The sequence below is a fragment of the Arctopsyche grandis genome, chromosome 7, assembly GCF_051622035.1.
Source record: "Arctopsyche grandis isolate Sample6627 chromosome 7, ASM5162203v2, whole genome shotgun sequence".
Classification (NCBI taxonomy): domain Eukaryota; kingdom Metazoa; phylum Arthropoda; class Insecta; order Trichoptera; family Hydropsychidae; genus Arctopsyche; species Arctopsyche grandis.
Genome location: NC_135361.1, coordinates 26039571 through 26061995, shown reverse-complemented (window position 1 = coordinate 26061995; position 22425 = coordinate 26039571). Strand labels below are relative to the sequence as shown.

The 22425-nt window shown below is 35.5% G+C and overlaps 2 protein-coding genes across 2 annotated transcripts in view; one reads left to right on the top strand and one right to left on the bottom strand.

Annotated features, from left to right (window-relative positions):
- The window catches only part of Su(var)3-3 (lysine-specific histone demethylase Su(var)3-3), a 614721-nt gene that overhangs the window by 308504 nt on the left and 283792 nt on the right, over positions 1–22425 (top strand). The gene's annotated exons all lie outside the window — the stretch shown is intronic.
- Tollo (Toll-like receptor Tollo) lies at positions 10740–15228 on the bottom strand. Its single transcript, XM_077434673.1, has one exon. The coding sequence runs from the start codon at positions 15130–15132 to the stop codon at positions 11362–11364; it is 3771 nt and encodes a 1256-aa protein (XP_077290799.1). The 5' UTR covers positions 15133–15228; the 3' UTR covers positions 10740–11361.

Here is a 22425-nt window from a genome sequence, read left to right as displayed (position 1 = left end):
TAAATTGTATAATAGTAGTGGTTGTCCACATTTTTTTTCGTTCGTCGCACGCATTATCATACAAATTCGGTGTTGTTTTTTGTACGGTTCCCAGCGTTATTTGAACAATGCGTTACATCTCCAGTGGTTCTCAACTCTTCGTGTTTGTATTGTGTGTGCGTGTGTGTGTGGCTCTTTACAATTCATAATTGCACATCACGACCGAAAAGTGACATACAATTACTATTTTAGATCGTTATCTTGAGTACGCTTTTTTATGTATGTAAGTCGTTTACAATCAATTAACATGATGACATTTTATTTAACCTCTGATAAATTATTCTTGTTGTTTTTTTTTTCAATTAAATATAGACAAGCATAAGTTACATATAAATTTTAAAAACATCGTAATTTGTTATCAACGAAAAAAAAAAGATTTGCAACCGGAAAAGGTTAACCGCCGTTTGAATTCAAGTTTTGCGGTTATGTTTTGTCGTACAAATTGCATGTTTCTGGTATTATATAAATTATTATAATTATCATATTGACTATGGGCATTAATTAATATACCACGTTCGAATCTGTCAGCGATTCTAGTTATTTTTCATATACATATGTATATTAGTATATAATGTAAGTACAGTGTTTGATTCTTTTTTAGCTCAATTAAAATAATGATGAGCGATTCGTTTCCTGAAAAATCTTTCAATACCCATCGAAAGTGTTATCTATCGCTCGATCTGTTTTAACTGCCCGTTACATACATAATAATAACGACTCGATGGTTGTAAAAACCACTTTAATTATCGGTCATCATCTACTGCACGATCTTTAAAACGTTTTCAATTCGAGTGTTATGACTTGGGTAGTGCGCACACTCGATTTTATGTTCCACTCGAAGACCGCTTCGGATTATAATTTGGTTGATTTAATTTCGTGGATTTTTATTAATTTTGTCGAAACGGCTGTTTATGTGCGTACGTAATTAAAAATAAAAAAAAGAAACGCAACTATTTCGAGACGGCTTGTGGCTAAGTGGTGCGCATTTCTCGATCGGGAAAAGGTTTGCGGCCGCTTTCTTCGGCTATTTAACACTATTCTCATGCACGCACACGTGACCAAAGTGGTCTCATTATTGCGCCTCGAGCACTCGCTCGCCACACAAAAGGTTTTCTATTAACGTTTTAGCTCTGCTTTCGGGGTGGCGGCGACCACTGTAGAGCCTCCGCCGGATATTGGAATCACCTGTCTACAAAAACATAAAATAAAAAAAAATACAGGCGCGAATGTGATCAGAAATACTCACGCTCTATTCCGAGCATGGTAGTGATAGAAATGGTTTTGTGTATGAGAAAACTTGTAGAGCGACGACTTGTGACGTTTCGAATACAATATATGTATTTACAACATACGCATTCAATTTGGTCGATATTGAGGTAAGCTAGATAGTTTATTTGTTGGCAGACAAGTAAGTACCTCATAGAGTCTTTAGATACGACAATTGTCGTAAACTTGACATAAGTCTTTACTGGGCTACGACATTTATCATAAATACGCTACGACAGACCCCATGAAAAATATACAAACATTAGTTACACCAGGGCTTCCCAAACTTTTTATGCAATGGAACACTTTACAAACCCGGAAATTTTAACGGAACACTTATTTCCTTATTTCCTAAATATAGTTAACAAAGATTGTAACGACTTTGATGATTTTTAGTCCTTGAATCGCAAATCTTCTTGATATCAGGCATAATAAAGGTGATTTCAATTATTATATGTGGGGTAGCGTCGAGTTTGTTCCTGCACTTTGACCGTTGCAGCAAAATAAGAAAATTCTGCTTCGCATAAATAGGATGTAGAAAACGGAAGTAAGACAAACATAGCTTTTTTGCCATATTGGGGTATTCTTCAGACAAACTCGCTCAGAAATCATTTAATGGCTTTAAAATTCATCTACTTTAAAACTACTGGCTTTTCATCTACTTTAAAATTTAAGTCATTCGTCTATGGCAGGAAAACAATTATTAGATTCAACTGATGAAATCCAAAATTGAATTTAATCTCTTGTATTAAAAATTGTAATAGTTTCACCTTATATTGTAATACTTTTTCCACAATTATTATTTCCGTATCCAATGTCTATTTAAACTCTCCGACTGTATGTCATTAGATTCTTGACTTCATAATTATCACTCGCCTTTCAATTTGAAGTAGAAGTTGTTTAAATGTGTTGCAGCCTATAAAACCATAGCAAAATTTACGCAGAACATCTATTCAGGTTCCGTGGAACACCAGTGTTCCGCGAAAAATAGTTTAGGAAACCCTGAGTTAGACAATCTGTTGTCGACCTATGTATATTTTGTCAAATGTGATTTTGGAATCTTATTAACATAAGACATATGTCGTTTAATAATGTTTTTGGTCTTTGAACGGCACAACTAAGATTGTATTTTATTATGAGCTTTATGGATACCAGTTATCAAATAATCTATCAAGAGATAAGTTGCTAAACTTTAATCATCTGAATGATTGTGTTGTGTTCTGAACAAAAACCTCATCAGCTGGGAGACGAAATGCTCGTCTACATAATTGCTAAAGCATCTAATTGCTAAAGCCTTTAAGAATTCTGTAAGCGATAAATTGCCGAAGTATGTAGGTATTTACATAGAATCCGCTACGACAGAAAAACTGCTCGATACTTATGACAAATTTCTACGTCAATGTTTATCTTTACATTATTGCTGTGTTATTATATCATCATTTCATTTATCAATGAAGTCATATATGAATTGCGCAAAATATTGTATCCGATTATGCATCGACTGACTGAGCGACTGGTGAGTAAATTTAAATTTGTGGTTTTACTATTAGCGATAGTAAAGCCGCGAGATTGTCGGAACGTTATCTATTTTATAATAGACACTTTTCCTGTTTTGATACATACTGTTTTAAAAAGCGATACGCCTCACTTTCTCGCAATATACGATTTCCTCTCCGGATGGTCAAGCCGGCACCGGTCGTCAGAATGGCCACCATCATCATCATTAACATCATCATCATCATCGTCGTCGTCGTCTTCGTAACACAGCGCTGGTTACGATCGTGCTTAGAATAGCCAAATAATTAAATAAAAGCTAATTATTATTTATCCATCGCTTATTAAAGTGTGGGGTGAAAGTTTTCTACTCACCCTGTTGTGCTGTGAGTTTCGCCGTTTGCCAATTAAATGCGCACAATCGTTTCGAAATGAGATTATTACAATTATTTATTTTTTTGTCGAACGTAATAATATATTTATGCATACATACATACATATATATGTATGTATATCATAAGCTGAATTGCCGTCTTACAAATTCGTCTATGATAATAATGCAAGTAATTTATGTCTGCATTTTTGTTGTATATTATTTCTAGTGTTGATAAAACATGTCAATTCATAGTCCTGATTAAATCTCCATTGTGTCGTCGAATTCACTTTATATTTTATGTACATCTATATATTATATATCTGGCGCATTCATATTAGATTGCACAATCGATGTTTTTTCTTCTTAAACGATTCGTACCAAGATCAATATGAAAATATTTTATTATACAACATGTTTGTATGTATTTTTTCCTAAAAATATTCAATTGAAATTTTAATTACTCATAGAATTTTTTGTCTCGCGTATGCTTATTTTGGCTATTATGCAATTATTATTTCGCACTATGACATTTTTGGTGTCCATTGAAAAGGTTAATTCTTTCGCACGCCGTTAAAAAATTAACGGTGGAGAAAAATGCCATCATCATTATCATCGTCGTCCAATCGTTGAATAAACACCTCCACTCTTATTCTGTGCTTTCAACTATGTATTGATTCACTTGACTCGTCATCTCAGTCACTGTGTGATTTGAATACTGATTCATATTTTAAAGTTTATTATTATTATTCTGAAAGAAAAACATATATTCTGCTATTACAGCTTTTGCTCTTACAATAATATTGAATTTTTTGAAATTCATTTAACTTTTCTTGTATTAATTATATGCACAAACGTTTGTTAAATATTAATATACACAACAAACAAAATTAATATAACAAACATTTGTCTCGGATGACCATTCTTTCAATGTATTTTACATTTTTGATGATAGTGACAAAGTCTACAAACTGCATCTATCGATACTTCGTACATATTTAAGTACTATTTATATATTTTTACTAACCCTTCTTGGTTCGGAAACGATTTTTTCGTGTGACGAAGTTTGGCTTCTTATCCGATCGTTTTCAAACTTTGCCATTTTGCTCGGTTTGGTCATTAATATAAGTGGAAATATTCATACTCATGATCAAAGTTTACGGAGAGAATTGGTGATTTCTCAATTAGGTATTTTTATATATTGTCTTATTTATTTTGAACACATTCTTAAAGCTATCGTAATACGGTACTTATTACTTTTATTCGTAATATCCAACAAATATTAACGCATTATAGAATTCGGAAGCATATTCGTAAAAACTTCAAACCTGTCAAAACTCAACTGTTATATTACAACTGGCGCACATTGTTGAAAGTGTATTTGCGGTTGTAGAGTTTACGGAGAGAATTGGTGATTTCTCAATTAGGTATTTTTATATATATTTATTTTTTATATATTGTCTTAATTTTATAAACAAAATATAGAAGAGGCTAGTTTTCAAAAACCATTTTTTTTATCTAATACTTTATAAAACGAATCCTTAGTTTTTGTTTAATATCTGCATCTATTTACATACCTATATATAAAAGGTTTTGGTGCACTATCGTTTGAGTACCACTAATATTAATAGAACCCAATTGTATGTAAATCGATCGATCGTCGACACCAAACCAACTTCCCACAACTACCGGTATCGGTCCTAACAGTTATTTTGAACACTGCTTTCGTAGCGTCATCATCGTCATCGTAATCACCCTCTGCACCTCGTGTTAATCATCCGAAGACGCTCTTGCTGCAGGTACCCATCTCGTACAGCGTGCACACAAACAACACACACGGTCACCGTTTGGTCCGGTATCCACTTTCTACGTCCAGCTCGTGGTCCGTTGCTCCACTTTTCGTGTCAGTCGCTCTCCTCGGTATCTCGCCAGATAAGAATCATTAATTACCGACGCGCTAAGGCCAGTTACTTATCGGCGGGTTCTAGTTCCGACGCCCAGAATTAATTCTCCGGACAACGACAACGTGATTGATCGACCGTTTCTTCTCTCCTTCTCGCGCTCAAGCTCGCCGTCTCCCTTTAGTTCGCCTCGTAATGTGTACCGAGTATGGATGTGTAATATTATATGTGTGTATGTATGTATGTATGTATTTCGTAAGAAGGTCCGATTTATTTATGATATGCGTTTCGTGTGATGCATCGTCGAAGCTTGCACAAATTGCACTCGCGGAGAATGTTTGCACGAAGGGAAATGGTTCCTGTGTGACGCACGTCTATTAGGCTGTTGAATTTATCCTCAATTTTGAGCCATTAACTCGACGTTTTACGAAAGAAGGGTAAATATGATATTATTTTTTTTAATAATAACCGTTTCGTTCTCATGATTCTACTTTTCATGGAAACGATTTATTAAACATATGTATATATATATATATTTATAGACAGTTTTGTGTGGATGTACAATGTACATACAATATGTGAGTTGAATTATTATTTTTGTTTTTTTTTTTATTATGTATTAATATAAATGGAATAAGACTATAAACCGGTGACCGATTTGTTACTAGCTCATGAATACATACACAACTTTAAGGACATTGAAAAGGTCAAATTAAATATTATGCGAATGCATAGATGTACATACATATATTAAATATTATTTTTGGCGAGCGTGTTAATAGTATGTACATAAATATATATGAAAATCATTAAAAATGGGTATTGTATACTGCTATGAAGACCGCAGGGAGGATGGGGAGACGAAATTGGGACAATGTGTGGAGTGAGATGGATGAGAGTTGCGCAAAACTGAGACGAGTGGAAGCGTGTTGGAGAGGCCTTCATCCAGCAGTGGATGGCGAATGTCTGTAGATGATGATTTTGATATTATGATATACATACATATACCTACTATCATGATTTATTTATTGTTGATTTTTATCTTATCGTATTACCTTGTACCAATTAGCAAAGCATTTAAAATAATAAAAAATTGTAAAAACTGTCATTTATTCAATTTTCCAATCAAATTAAGAGTATGGATGTAGTAACAATTAATTAGAATTTAAATTTAATTTAACAAGGTGTTTTCTATCTACACTATTAAAAATATGTAAATGGATTTAATAAAATACTATATCCAAAATGGATTTAATAAAATACATATATCCAAATGGATTTAATAAAATAATAATAAATAAAGTAATAGTAAATGGATTTAATAAAATACATATATCCAAAATTAGTTGAATATGATATTCATACTTAGATACGATTTTAATAATAATATTTAATACGATAATATTTAAGTACGATTTTCGTGTTAATTTTATTTGTTTAAATTCATATGCCTCACATATATATGTATGTACTTAGTGTGTACTACAAAATTTTTGTTGGATATTTTAAAGTTAGAAATATTGAAAGTGCAGTGTGAAAAACATTTGACTTATTCACACATTATTTAAAACATATTTTAGTGTTAATATATATATTTTAAGACCTACCGATGTGTTATCAGTCTATAGAGGTAAAGTTGAGCAGTAAGTGGGTACTAAATTTTACCATGTTGAATTGTGAAGTCATATATTTATGATCATGTTGACTTTTTATGTGTTTCTGTGTTACAAAATATAATATTATTTCATCGTTTCGAATACGCAAATAAATGATTTTTTTTCTCTTAAGTTTTTTGACGATTTTGTAAAGAATATGTTTAGATAAAACGATAATAAAATCACATTTCGATCGTAAAAGTTTGTATTAGCATGTGTGTATGTATGTAAATATATGAAATTCCAGGAACCGAAATCCATAAAAAAAATTATATACTTAAATCGATATTATTATATCGTGGTTAGACTTCTTTCTTTCAATTTAAATAATCCGTACACTGGTTTGCCTACAAAAAGTTCGATACACTTTTACATAACTGCGTATCGACGTGTTAAATATGTACATACATAATACATGCATATAATATTAACAATCGAATTTTCCTCGATTGCGTAACGCCATTCTCTACATTATATGAAGTGAAATTTATGCATAGCACATAATAAAACGATTTGTCGAACACGCCGCCACGCTCGAACTAGACCGCCATCGAAACGTTACACATTCGAAAATCTCCAAAACATATTTCGCACAGTCGTTTATTATTTATTAATATGTATTATTAATATTGCATTTACATATTATTATTATACCATTACAATATATGTATGTGTATTGTCGTGTGCGTTTCGTTTCACCTGTTATACTGACTGCCTATTCGCGTCGTAGGCGTTTCGCGAATCGAACATATCTCATTTTTCAAACAATAACACGTTGTCCGCCGCTCTCGAGAGTTAATTTAAACGTTTGATTTATGCGAATGTGTTAAATGTGTTTTTTTTTCCGCGTGTATTTATAAAACCCACACTCGTTACATATTTATTATATGTCGCCAAGAACGTGTTGTTTGCTCGTTTCGGACTCGCTATTTATTCCGTTTATTGTCGCCTAAATCACGAGAACTCGTTTTGCAGTCGGGGGAACAAACGTATCAAACGTTATTAATATTGATTATGAAATGATCGATAATCTCATTTGGTGCGTGTCGCTCCGAAGGTGTTGACAAGTACAACGTTTCGTACAAATTGGACCAAAAATGGTTGTATAGCGTGGCCATTAGATATAGCCTTTTATGGAATATAATGACATTTGTTTCAATTTGGTGTTTTGCATTTTTATAGTGTTTTAAGTCAATGGTTTTTGGTATTTGTGTAGTGTGCGTGAGATTTTTTTAAATAAAAAAATATGTAAATTTTAATTTATAATATTTTATTTTCAATTTCTTCATTGAAGACAATTCACATTTTCGTAATAATTTTGCTATACGCTTTTTTTATTCCTTGTATAGCTCTATTGCATTTATGCTAAACATGTGCATAAATATGCGATAAAATTTTAACAACTTTTATCGATTTTATAATCCTAGGAAACACATTGTTATAATTTCATCGTACATTTATAAATATAGTAAAAATGTTTAAACAGCACGATATTATAAAAAATACATACGCATATATAATTCGTTTTGTGTTTTGAGTTTTTTTTTCAGTATGAAAATAAGGCACTATGGCTTATTAGCAAATTTAAAAAATAATATTTTCAATTTAAAAGCGTTCTCTTTCTATACAAAATTTTACACATACAAACAAATTTTGACTCAGTTATATAATACAAATAAATACTTTTTTTTATTTATTATTTAAATTCCAAAATTAGCATACATTCATCACATAATGTACAACGACAGTCATGCCGAGTGAAAAATTAATACATACATATATTTATCGTCGATTACTTAAATATGAGTTTTAATGTTTAATCTGTGAAAATAATATAATCGGCCTTTTATCAGTCACGTGTTGTTTTCTTCTTCATGTAAAAAAGGTATCATCGCGCGGGATGTTATTATTTATCGTCGAATTTGCAGTCGCCGAACAAAGCGCTTCGCGTTCACCTGTTTGTTATAACAAAAGAGCGACCCGATGGATTCTTTATGCGCGAATTCGAGACCTCCGTATACGCGTCGTCTCTCAGGTGTCAAGAATGGTGCGAAATGGCCATTCATTTCGCATTTGTGCGAGATTGAATGTTTGCGGACGTGGTCGCACCATTTCTGTTTCCTCTTTCACACGTCGTTGGTATTTACGCCATTATTTCATCTCTTATTCAATTTTGCATTTATTCAATTTGTTGACCCGAATGGTTTCTCTCTCTTTCTATGTCAAAAGGCCCCGTTTTGTTTTCGCTTTCAGGCGATTCTCCATTTATACTATAGGTATATTCCCCCATTGAGATGATGTCTTTGTGCGAGTTGTGAAGTTTGTTTTGTGTGCGAGAATAAACGTGTGGAAAGTTACGGGTTAGAAAAGGCGCTGTGTGTTAGTATATTATTCGATATCAATATTATATTCAAATATACCCGGAGTGTGTTTTCTTTTGAAAAAATGTCGACTTGAAGCAAATTAATTTTTTGTTCGGAAACTTAGTCGACCATAAAATTATTTATCGTATAAACGTCGAAAAGCTTTTGTCTGAGGTGCAAAAAATGACCACCATTCAAAAAATGAGAAGCACGAATAATTATAATGGGTATTATTGAAATATACTGTGAGGACATTTTCTCGTTGTGTGTGTATGTGTGTGTGTTCAATCGAATAAGTGATTTTCGCATTCGTTCTCTTTGCGGTTCCAATATAATAATAACAATAAATGTCGTCTTTTTATTTAAAACGAATCTTTTGTTACGGTTTTACGGTCATTATGAGTTTTTTTTTTTATATATATAAGTATTCGCGAATTTTTCCTACGAATCGATGATTTGCAAGATCTAATAGCCACTGCTCGATATTTGCTTATTCACCATAAACGGCGACAAAAAAATCTATACGTATTTTAATTTCACGTTTCATTCACTTAACGAATCGTATTTTATATGTATATATATAAATATTCTTTTATTTGAAATGTATCGATCAAAGCATGGTGTAAATTGTTAGTTTTTTGTTTATTATAATAGAAAAATTTCGTTAATAGTCTAACGCAGATAATACAATGATTGTTTTTTTTTTTATTATTTTATGCAAATATTCTGATGTATATTGTAACATTTTATTGAAGTGTTCATTTATATTTTTATAAGTACGTCAGATTAAATTTGTTTTGATGAATACATAATTAGGTTCGTGTAATATTGTTTGAATAACACAATAATTGATTTATAGGATTTAATTAAATGGTTTTCGCGCGTTTTTCGTACATAATTACAATATAATAAAATTCGGTTTCTTTTTGACCGATCGTTGAACTCTCTCGCGGCGTTAAAACGGAATTTCGCGCCTTTCGTTGTTTCGGAATTACGATTTTTAACCCTTTTTATGCGTTTTGTTTGCGGTGTTCTTTATTTTATTGGTTCGAGAGTTATCTTTTCCCGATCCTGATTTGTTTTCGTGGTTTTGCGGTGTGTCGGATGCAGGCCGTCGCCGTCGCGGTCATCGCCATCACGATCATCATCATCGCCGATTCTTATTGTTTCCTAGGTCCTATCTCCCCGCTTTCCCACCGATGTCCGACCGCACTTTTTACCTGTGGTTTTCTGTCAGAACACCTATACAGGTCTACACGTCGATACTCGTTTGTATCGACGGTGAATAACTTCGCGCGCGCCACCCCCATAATGATCGATCGATTTTTATTCGCGAGCTCGAACCACTCGAATTGACTGACATCGATTCGAGTTCGCATTACGGTCGAGATGCGATACTGTTTTATTTTTATTCCTCGCCGCTTTGACCATTGATGATGATGATGATGATGATGATTCGCGGAATGGAATCGTACGAGAAAAAGTAATCGGTCTGCTTTTAATTGGCGACGAAAAAACTATTATATTAGAGAGCGATCGTCATGTCGTGATTAATTTTGCGTGTGATTTTTCAGACCTTTTTCACATGTTTAGTATTCATGACTGATAAGAGGCGAATCATAAGAACAGAGAAACAATGAGTGATGATTCTTATCCACAATTTATTCGTATACATTATAAACGTTCTAATGAAAATATGACTGAAAATTGTAGGCATACAATTTTTACACATTATTTACAGATAAGTATGTATTTTATGTAGGGCATCAATGCTAGGACTGTGCTTTAAGCAAATATTATATTAAAAGTAGTGGTCTTTTTTAATATTATTAAGTATTATGCATAAATAAATATCTACAGAAATAAAAAGAAATTAAAATAATAATAAAATGAAAACATGACCTTTTTATGAGAGAATAAGAGCGGAAACTCATATCACAGTAACACACAATATACAATAATTATTCCTGGTTTTCACTTTTGATTTTTTTTTATGAACAATCAATTTTTTCACTCGACTCAATGGATTTAGGAAATTTTTTATACACTTGTTTTTAATTATATAATTAGGCATTCGTTGAAAAATTGCACTATTTCGTATTAAATAATTTTTTTCATATCTATGTACAAAAATTAAACGTTGTTTTTATGACTATAAGCACATTTGTTATTTACAAACTAACGAATATCACATTTTTGATTAAACATTATATCGTTTGATTTTTTTTAAATAGAATCATTTAGCATTATGCACTAGTTTCACTTAAATTTTATATGTGTATGGAGACAGTTCGAGGAGCTCCCATAGGAAGAGGTCCACCTCTATTCGCCGTGTGGTTCCTGGAGTGCTGTTGCCTCTGAAGAGGCGTGGCAGGGTTGACAGCTCCTCTCCTCCTATTGTTGGGCACGTCCGGTAACGCGAACCTCAACTTTTCCCAAAACAGTTTATCACCCCACTGAAGATACGTATTGGTCTTTAGGTATAATCGAATGTCAGGATCGAGATCCTTCTGTGGCACTTCACCCAACAACACTACGATCAAACGCCTTCTCCTGTCCCTCAACACTTGGTGGTGGGCCGATTTGAACTCGAACCGACACCATTCCGATTTGATAAAGTTTTCACTCAACACCATGATTGTCCGCCGACTCGATTCCACGGCTTGCACTATAGTGTCTGCTATGAATGCACCGACTGGAAAGTCCCTGTAGTGCAAACACAACTTGTATTGAGGATCGCCGTGCTCCAAGATCGGCGCTAGTTCTTCAGCCACGAAAGCCTCATCCTTCGAACTGTAACTCACGAATGCGTCGAACAGCTTTTCCCTGTCGTCGTTGTCCAAATCGGTCGGACGGTAGAATAGACGTATTCCAAATCTCGAATGGAACCAAACTCGCAGCTCTTGTCGGAATATGAATATTATCACAGTCAAGAATATTATCAGTAGAAATCCTCCGAGTGTTGCTATCAAAAGTGGTATGTAATCGTGTATGGCTTGTCCTTGAATTATGGTCTTCGTTGCAGTCAAATTCCCGTTGATACTGTTATTTATATTGGGCAATCCCGTGCAAGTCGTTGAATTTTCATGTATAACGTAGAAACCATTTTCAGGATTGTCCATGAATATTTCCTCGGTGTAAAAGTCCAATTCTGTATTGTTGTTATTGAATACGCATCTGATATTTGACATATCCACAACTGACTTTACACGCTTGGCCCATTCCCTGAACTTTTCTGAGTAGTCACAGTCGCAGGACCATGGATTTGAAGCTAGAGATATTTCAGTCAAACTAGTGCTCAAATACCACATTGAAAATATTGTCAGTCTGTTGTGGTCCATGCTTAAAATCTTCAAACGAGTCATGTGAGTGAATGTGTCGTTTCCGATTGAAGATATCCGATTGTGTTGTATGTAAAGCTCGCTGAGGTTTTCCAAGCCTTCGAATTCGTGGCCAGCTAAATAGTTCAGTCTATTGTGGTCCAAGTGCAGCACTTCTAATTCCTTCAAACCGTTGAACGTTCTGTTGTGGATCACTTCAATGTTGGACGCGTTCAAGAAGAGCACTTTCAAGCGTTTGCGACCTATGAACGCATGACTGGGTACTGCTTTTATGTCGTTTCCGTCCAAGTACAGTTGGGTAGAATCCATGGGAATCCTCTCAGGTAACTTGTCGACGTATCCGGACGAAGAACAGTCGACTACGTTTGCAGACCAAGATTGATCGTGATAGCAGGTGCAATTCGTTGGGCAGGTCATCTTACAATCGCAAGCGTCAAAGTCGCAACAGTGGCACAAGGCGAAACAGTGAAACTTGTATTTGCACAAAAACTGATATGGCGCAGCTTCCAAAAGAGGCACGTAAGAATTCCCTCTGTTGTATAACAGTTTGCAACGAATACTGTCCAGATCCATAAGTTTCGGTTGAGTTCTTGCACGGTTTCCAGCGTTGATTTTTTGCAACCAGTCCATTGTGCAATCGCACTCCAAAGGATTCCCACCTATGAAGAATTCAGGAATTGATTTTTCTTGGGGCACTGCAGATATCCTCAAAGAATTCGGGTCTAGGCTCGTTATCTTGTTTCCAAACAGGTCCACTCTAGTCAGATTCGGCTTTTTGAAGAACGTGTACGATTGCACTTTTGATATGAGATTGTCGTTCAAGTACAACATCTCCACCGAATTTGGAATTGCACTTCCTGTGATTTCTGTCAGTTTATTGGAACTTGCGTCGAATGTGCTCAACGAGAGTTGCGATTCTATTTCGAAATAGTTTCCCAATTCCGTTATCTTATTGGCGTGAATGTCGAGCCACTGCAATCCAGTTGGAATCTGAGCGTAGTCGAACCATTCCAATTGGTTGTCGGATATGTTGAGCCAGACGAGACTTGGCAATTTCGCGAAAAGTCCTCGTATATCAGTCAAATAATTCCCGTCCAATCTGATTGCTCTCAAATTCGAATTCGCGTCGAACGTTCCCGGTTCGATCTTCTGCAATTTGTTTCCAGATAAGTTTAAAATTTTTAGAGTGTTCATCTTGTCGAACACTCCTTTGGTAATGTTATCGATGTTGTTTTCCGTGAGGCGCAATCCCAACATCTGTTGCATCATATTGAACGAGGAATTGTCAATGTTTCTTATGTGATTTTCGCCGAGATCCAAAGTTTTCAACATCGGTATGTCTTTCAAGACAGAAGGAACTTCCAAGAGTTTGTTACCGTTTAGGTGCAAATCTTGCAGACTAGAACAATTTTTTAACGAGTGAGGATGTATGACAGATATTCTGTTGTTGTCTATGGACAACATCACCAGAGCGGACAAACCCTGGAAGGTGTTGCTCTCGATTGAGGCGAGTCGATTGTTCGACAAGACTAGCGTGTGGAGGCTGTACAGCGCGTTGAACACGTTCTCCGGTATGCTTTCGATGAAATTGTCCGAAATTCGCAACACTTGCAAATTGTACAGAGCCCTGAACACGGACGTTTCCAATTTAGCGATCCTATTATTCGACAAGTCCAGAACGTAAAGGCGCGCCAGACCATCGAACGTCGCGGTGTTGATCCACTCTTGCGTGAGTTCGTTTCGCGACAAGTCCAACACGAGCAACTGCGTCAACTCGCCGAACAAACCCGGAGCCAAAACGTTTATCGAATTGTTCGACAGGTACACTTCTTTCACATCGCGAGTATCCGCGAAGAGTTCAGGCGGTAAACTCCTCAAACGATTGTCTGACAAACGTATTGTCGTAAGTGCGGTTAATCCCTCCAACACTCGGTCGGCTATCGTCGAAAGTCCGTTGCCGTGCAGATATATCTTCTGCAACTTGGTCAACCCCGAGAATACACCACTGGGTAAATTTTCGATGTTGTTGCGCGACAAGTCCATCACTATGATGTTTTCACCGCACTTGGTAGTGGGGTGCCGGTGAGCAGTCGAGAATTGAAAGCTCGTCACGTCGCTGATTCTGTTCTTGGTGAGGTTAAGGTATTCCAAGTTGCGCAGGGGGCACAGCACCCCTTCCGGCAGATTCCACATGTTGTTCTCGCTCAGATCCAGACGCTGCAAGTTGTCGAGATCTTGCGAGAAGGCGTTGTCGTGCACGTACAACGTCATGGCGCTCCAGTCGGTGTTGTGGGTGCGCAACGACAAGTCCCTCAGGTTGTGCAGGCCCCTGAAAGCGCCTTCGGAGAGGTTGCCGATCTTGCAATACTCGATGGACAGCTGGCGCAGTTCGACGAGGGGTCGGAAGCTGCCCGGGTTGAGCGAGCTCTGGAAGAAGAGCGCATCGCTGCACTCGAGGCGCAGTCGCACCGTGTGATGGGGTTGGATCACGCTGAAGTTGGTGTTCTCCAGCTCGCTGTTGATGGTACGAAGTCGACAATGGAGGGCTACGTCCGCGGCGTCGGAGGCGTCTTCGGCAGCCACCCACCGACATTCGTCCGGCGCTTGGTAACGGGCAGCCCTGCTCAGAGAGGCCGGAAGCACCCCGAGGATGGCGCCCAGCAGCAGGACGATCGACCACACCGCTCCTCCGCAACGCATCTCGACCACAACATCAGCACCAGGACTCGAAGCGCGCAATCCTCCGGCTAGGATCCATCTCGCGTTATAACGTGCAGCGCCTTTGGCGTCCGCTCCAGCACTGAGCTCCAACACTAGGGACGGCTCGCACAAGGCCACCGCACCGGCCGACAGGTAAACCGTATAGGGGGGGAGGGGGCTGTCCGTCGTTCGAAACGTCGTAAGTGCTTCTGGTCGAGTCGGTCGCTTGCGTCCTTTCGCGTCCGCTCGGTTGTCAGAAAAAAGTACACACACCGCCGGTTTTTGTGGTGCTCTCTTTGACGTTTAGCTTCTCGTTAGCGTTCCCGCTCCGAGCGCACGAGATGCTCCCGGGCTGTCGGTGTGCCGTTCGGATGGACTGTACCGCGCGCGCGTAAACATTCTTCCAGTTCGGTTTTGATTCGGTGTCGGTGCTGCTCGCTATATCGTGTATTTTATATTTAATGTGCATTATATCAAACGTTGATTTATTTCGTGGTAAATTGTGCTATTATATCGTGTGGATGATTGCGCTAAAACTTTTATGCACCGTAGAGGTGTTTTATGCATGTGTATACTAGCGGTCTTCGTGACGAGACAGAATGCTAAACGACAGAAAACGCAAATATCGGAAGGCAAAGATCGAAAATCGAAAGATCTTAAGTCGAAAGATCAAAAAAAAGGGTGCATGGTAAACGGTACATTTTGTTGGCAGTAGTTTAGCTGTGACGTACATATGTACGTCGAATCTAAACGACTATTATAGTACGGCGAACGTTATCTTAAACATCTACTGATCATTTTCTATTTTACAATTTTATTTTTGTTAGTAATTATAATAAAATTTTATTCTAATGTTAATGTAAAGCATAATGATACTTAATGTAATTTAATTGGAAAAAAGTGCTCCAAAACCTATTTACAATTCTTATGAATGCTCATAATACCTTACACATAATATTAACTAAAGACTCTCAATAGTCGAATGTAAATATCGAGTGTCGAGTGTAAATATCACATCACATCAATAATATAGCGCAAATGTCGAATTTGGAACTTGGTCGAATTATTGTTCAGGGTATTATTGTCAATCAGGCGGGTCGAATATAAGCATTATTATTTTTTCATAATTCACTCCAGTTAACTTTTGATGTTAGAATACAGCATAATAAGAAAAACAGCTCAAAAACCTATTTACAATTCTTATAAATGCTCATAATAGTGCTATATTATTTTTCATAATTCATTCCAGTTAACTTTCAATGTGGGTTTTTTTTAATTTCAAAAGATTCAAAATGTGTGATTTTGGACTGGAATTCAAATGTGATTTGTAGTTACATATAAAATTTGCTCGCTTTATTTTATTTCCGAAAAAGAAATTGCTATTATTGAACTGTTTATTTATTTTATTTTAAATAAATAAATAGTATGCTTTGAAAACGAGAACAAAACTGCGTCGATGACTTAATTTAAGTGAATCGGACAGTAAAAAATAAAGTGTTTTACGAAATGAATCTTTTATATTACGAATATCTTTTGTTTTACGAAATGAATTCGCCTTTAAAAATTAAGTATCAAATATGTAGGTAGTTCAGTAAAATATTTACAAGTCATCGTAAGTAACATTTTGACTACCTACAAATATATTTTTACTTTATTTGTATCGTAAATGCAAAGTTATACTGTGTGTTACTAAATCGTGATTGTTAAAATGAGTGTTTACGTTTTATTATAATGTGTTGTAGAATTGTATGCACTTCTCACGTTCTCACTATATTATGGTTTTGTCATAAAATGTACAACTTAGCTTATTTTATATTATTTTATTTTATATATATATGTACATACATTATCTCCATACTACCATAATTATTAAATAAAATAAATATATGAATTATAGCGTGATTATATTTATTTTTGTTGCAATATTAACTTTTATCAATTTTTGTTCAATGTATCGAAACAATGTATACATATTCTTGTATATTATTATTATTAGATTCAACATATTTTATAAAATAGCAGTAGCAAATATTACCAAATATTTATATTCGACACGTTAAAAATGCCAATTCATTTTGTACAATTTACTACTCGGCTACTTACAATAAATTGTATAACGTTAAAAACTAGTTTCATAATAAAATCAGATATAGAAATATAATTAAAAACTTAAATTATGAGCTCAAAATAGATGTTGTATCTCTAAGATTGATAAGTGAAGCCATATTTTTTAATTATTATTATTAATGATCTATTTTATAATGTTGTTTATAGTAAATAAATTGATACAATTGCTTTTTTTGTAAGGGTGTAAATATTTAATTTAATTTTTTAATACATACATAGTTGTCATATTCTTATTATGTAATAATTTTATTATACGCTAAATATTTTGTGATTATTCATAACGTCTTCACGCTGATATAAATTACATTTAAGTACGTTTTGTTGTCTCGGTATTACACGGCTCGATCTTACTGTTTATTATAGCATTATTGCTAATTTGACGATCGCATTGTCCTTTGGCAACGACGATAAACAAACCAGTCGGCACATTTCGTGGGTATTCTGTCATTAATTCGGATAATTGGCAATAGTTACGATGGATATAAATATGATTTTGCACGTGTCGTTCGGACGCAGTGTAATGTTGCTTTCGGCCGCCGCTAGAGGCGCAACCGGTCCAGACCGGAGACTTCAACACTTCGTTAAGAGCCAAACCTGACAATTACGGCTACAACTTTCCAGTTCTTCGACTTTCCCGTTGTCTTTTGCCTTTTTATATCGAAAAAATGTTCCGCGTAGGTTTATACGCATGTGTGTCCGAATATTTGTAGTGTGTGCGTGTGTTTGTTTTCGGTTTGCGCTATAAAATCAATTAAACAATCGTAATCCTCTTTGACATTTGCATAATCTTGTTAGATTAATTTTTATTGCCGAAATACGATTTGCATTTGAAGTCATTATTATGGTAGGTGTGGTGTATGTTCGCGGAAAACACGTGTGTGCTCGGAGCCTTTGCGCACGTGAGTGTTTGTTTATTTTACGTTTCGTGTGTCCTTTGAAATCTATACCCTTTTGAGTAAATTCGAAAGCGAAATTCTATATTGTAATAACACACCTGCTGTTTACCATAAAGAGTTATTTTCGCAGATGCACCCATAGTCGATGTTGCACATTGCGTTTTGGATAAGTTGCCGAATTCAATCGGATTTTATTTTATCTGTAAATTTTGCAATGTGCCTACATCGTTATTCATTTTGAAAGTATTCGACTGTTTTTAGCGAATTATTCGATGTATTATATGTATGTATGTGTAATATTCAGCAGTAGTAGAAGGTATTCTTCGAAATTTGGCTTTGTAACTATTATTTTAAATATTTGTTACATGTACTTAGAACTGGGGCTTAAAGTTTTATATGCATAATGTATGTATGTATTTACAAATGTAATATACGAACCCTTATAATTAATTGGATGTAACATTAGTCGACTTTTCTTATTTCGAGAAATATCTCGCAAACCATTAAATATAATTTTTTGCGTTTTACAATATTTTTTAAAATACTGGTTGCCTGTAATGTTTATTCTGCTTTTCCGAGATTTTGGACATGTCGACTTAAAAGAAGTTTGTGGATGTTTGATGATAAATGATGTATGTATGTAATAATTACAATACAGCTGATAGCTCTAAATACATACATACATATATTGGATTGTTGGTCGTTGAATTACAAATGAACTCGGAACGTTGAAAGCAAATGAAATTCGAATTGAATCGTGAACACAATTTTTAATGCTAAAGTAGCAACAACTGTTGCTTCTTTACATGAACAATATAAAAAATAAACCTTTTTGGATTATTGAAAAAAGCTTTTAAAAACGAAATTGGCTCTAAATAATGTTACACTCTTCCGATTCGCACCCATAGAGATTTAATATTATCGGAGCGGGATCTTAGATCACCAATGGGAAGATAAGGCCGGATAGAGTAATAGAAAATCATTAACAATTTTTTGCCAATGGATTACTTTCGACCTAGCAAGAAAGCACATTTTCAAACATCTGGCACCAACCTTCTTCTAATCTGAGTAGCTTATTTTATTACCGAAGTAAAGATGCGAGTGCTAGATAATTGTAAACAAATTTTGCAATCGAACCTTCCAAGAAATATCGATATTTTCAAACATTAGGCACAACCCCGCCCCTTCTTATGCAGCGGTATAAAAAAGGCTGTTAGTTGATTTTAAAAACACAAATTTAATGTTTAATAATAAAATAAATTTACTACAAAAAATCTAGAGAAAAGAGAATTCTCGATTTTGTATTTTTCTCGAGAAATTCTTGAGAAGAAACACTATGTTTACAAAAAAAATATCAAAAATTTAGTACAATATTTATAATTTACATATGAATGTCTATCTATATATTTCGAATAACCGACGATAGATGGACGAAATAAGTGCTCAAATTGTATCCGAAAGAATGTTAAAGGGTGCAAGTTAGACCACAAGAGCGATGGGTGGATGAAATCAGGAAAATGCGTGGAATGAGATGGATGAGAGTTACTCAAAACAGAGAGGAATGAAAACGTATTTATTGGAGAGGCCTTCATCCGGCAATGGATGGCGACTGCTGTGAATGATGATGATACATACATTTATTTTTTCCTCTTCTGTATTATCACACTTGTTTTTACATAAACTTTCAGTAATTAAATACATCTTTTGGTGTTGTATATTGGGTACACGGTGGACAACTACTGAAAACCAGCACCGGGCCACTGCAGTTTGTTTATTGCCTTTTATATTTATAGAAAATCGGCAACTTCACTTTATAGATAATATAATACAATACAGATAAAAGCTCGAGATCTTGTAATTGTATTATTTTCGTGCAATTCCTTTCAGTTTAACATATGTACCGCCCTATTGAAATCGACGTGTATAATTTACGACCCTAGAAATTTTTATATTAATATCTGTCGCAGTACTGTTTGGATGTGTTCCTTTATTGCGTGCATTCTGGTGACGGGACAGGTGTCGTATCTTGAACCTTTCATTGGGGCACGCCTCGTCCTGCATTTGTCACATTGTCCAGGTGCAATATGGACATTGGCGTCAAAGCCCGAACCATACGGGAGTCATTAGGGGCGTATTTATGGGGCGCGACTCTTTCGAGTGCCACCAGAAGAATGGTGAAATCGTTTGACGCTCGTTTGTGTGCAATTCGTCGATAAATGGCCAGATAATTGAGGGGGTCTGTCTCTCCTACTTGCTGCACATGTCTCACGAAACAAAGGTGGTTGCGACAAGATTTATTTGTCCGTAACATTTGGACGCATTGTGAGGCTCGTACCTGTGTGAAGTGACCGTTCCGGCTCCATTGTGACGGACACGTTACCTTTTTATCGCACCGTTTGCATCACATATGAAGATGACCCAGTTTTAATCGTAATCGTCAGTCAATTGGGTGTGACGCAACAACTAGTCACGGTTAATGTCTTGAGCTTTCGAGCTGAAGATGCTGTCTTAATGTTTGCGCGAGAATTTATTTCTGCAAATGTCTCGCAGGTTGATGTATGTAATGTATAGTGTTTGAAAGCTCGAGTTGACTGAACTGATAAATATGTACAGCAATGAAGGAGGTATGTAGAAAAATTTGTTCATGAAACTCTATGGTATATGTTTTTATGACTATGCACGTCATACGTATGTTGAGTATTTGCGAATACGGAATGTATAAAAAATATGTATGGAAAATCAACGCCGACTATCCATTAATGGTAAACAATTTAAATGAAATGTTTTGATTTATTGATCAGGTGGTTATAAAATTGTAAGAATTTCTGTTTAATAGCTCATGTAATGGGGACTTTTATACATGTATGTAGTTAAAACCATAACAAAATTTATTATTAATAAGTTTGTGTGAAACAATTTATACGATTGGTTGAGTGAAGTGTAATTTATTCAGAAAGTATCGATTCGTTGTGTTTTCCTCAGTGCAGATTTATGCTGTTTCGCGGAAGCTTGTGCAACTGCAACTGAAGCATTTTGCAAGTGCAACTGAAGTTTACAGTTATTGTTTTGCCGTAAAATTAAATCCATTGTTATATATATTTAGAATGTTGGAGAGGTTTTTTTGAATTAATCATTTAATATCTGCCAATAGTATGGTTCAAAATTCATTTACTTACAACATACTTAGTTACATATATCTGTGCTAATTTTAACTGCAAGTTCTTTAGGTAGAAATTTTTTAAAATTTTAATTAGCATAGTATTCGTAATGATCGTATTCAAACTATAATGACTGTATTTATTATGAACTGCATTAAATGATGATTTTCCCTTGCCATTATGATTGTAGGGGCGTTTCCAATTTGGCCTTTCGTACCCTCGCGCCCATTTGTCGGCCATTGTTGATATTTTTTGCGATAAAATCCCCAGAAAGGAAACGAGCAGATGTCGATGTCGATTCACGGAAACTACACAACGAATATTTTGACATTATTAGTACATATGTTTATATGTATGTATTTATGTATGTGCGTACACATTGACTGACTCAAACAAATATTATTTTGCGTTTTAGTTAATTGACTCGCTCTCACATCTGAGCGCCCCCATCTTCGACTCGTTTTTTATTTTTGTTTTTATTTATTATCTCGAAGTTTCCGCGTTCGCGTTTGCCTCGTTAATGTCTTTTTTATTGTCCGATCAGAAATAAAACAGTTTGAAGTTAATGCTTTCGTAAATTTCGTTAATTTAATGGTTCGCGATTTACGATGTCGAATCGTCAGAGGTCACGGGAAATCGGCCGCCACTCGTTGGGGGAGATCTTCTAATTATCTCTTTGTAGACGAGACTCCAAGGACCACAACGTGTCTGTATGTATATTATGTTCGGTCATAAACAAAAGAGTTATGTACGACGATGGGTCTGGGCGTTAAGGGATAGCGCCCTCGTTCGTCCTTTCGCTTCTTCGCCTTATTGATTGTAATTAATGTTGACAGGTGCTTCGGGCCGCGTCTTAATAAAATACTCCTTTGTGAACTCTGTATAATATATCCATTTACTGTTAACGATGTCGAATTCGATTTGGATGAAAATGAGAATTTGCTTTCGCTTGGACGAAGAATTTTTTGCAGTATGTATGTGTGCATGTGGAATTGATTTTTTTTGCGGTTTAATTTAATTGCCACGATGGATTGGGTATTGGGTTCGTCGTTCAGGATTCGATTCTCTGATGTTTTAATGCTACTGTTTCGTTATGCTGACGATGTTGCCAG

Coding starts and splice junctions, on each gene's coding strand:
- Tollo (XM_077434673.1), bottom strand. CDS start 15,132: ATGCGTTGCGGAGGAGCGGTGTGGTCGATCGTCCTGCTGCTGGGCGCC.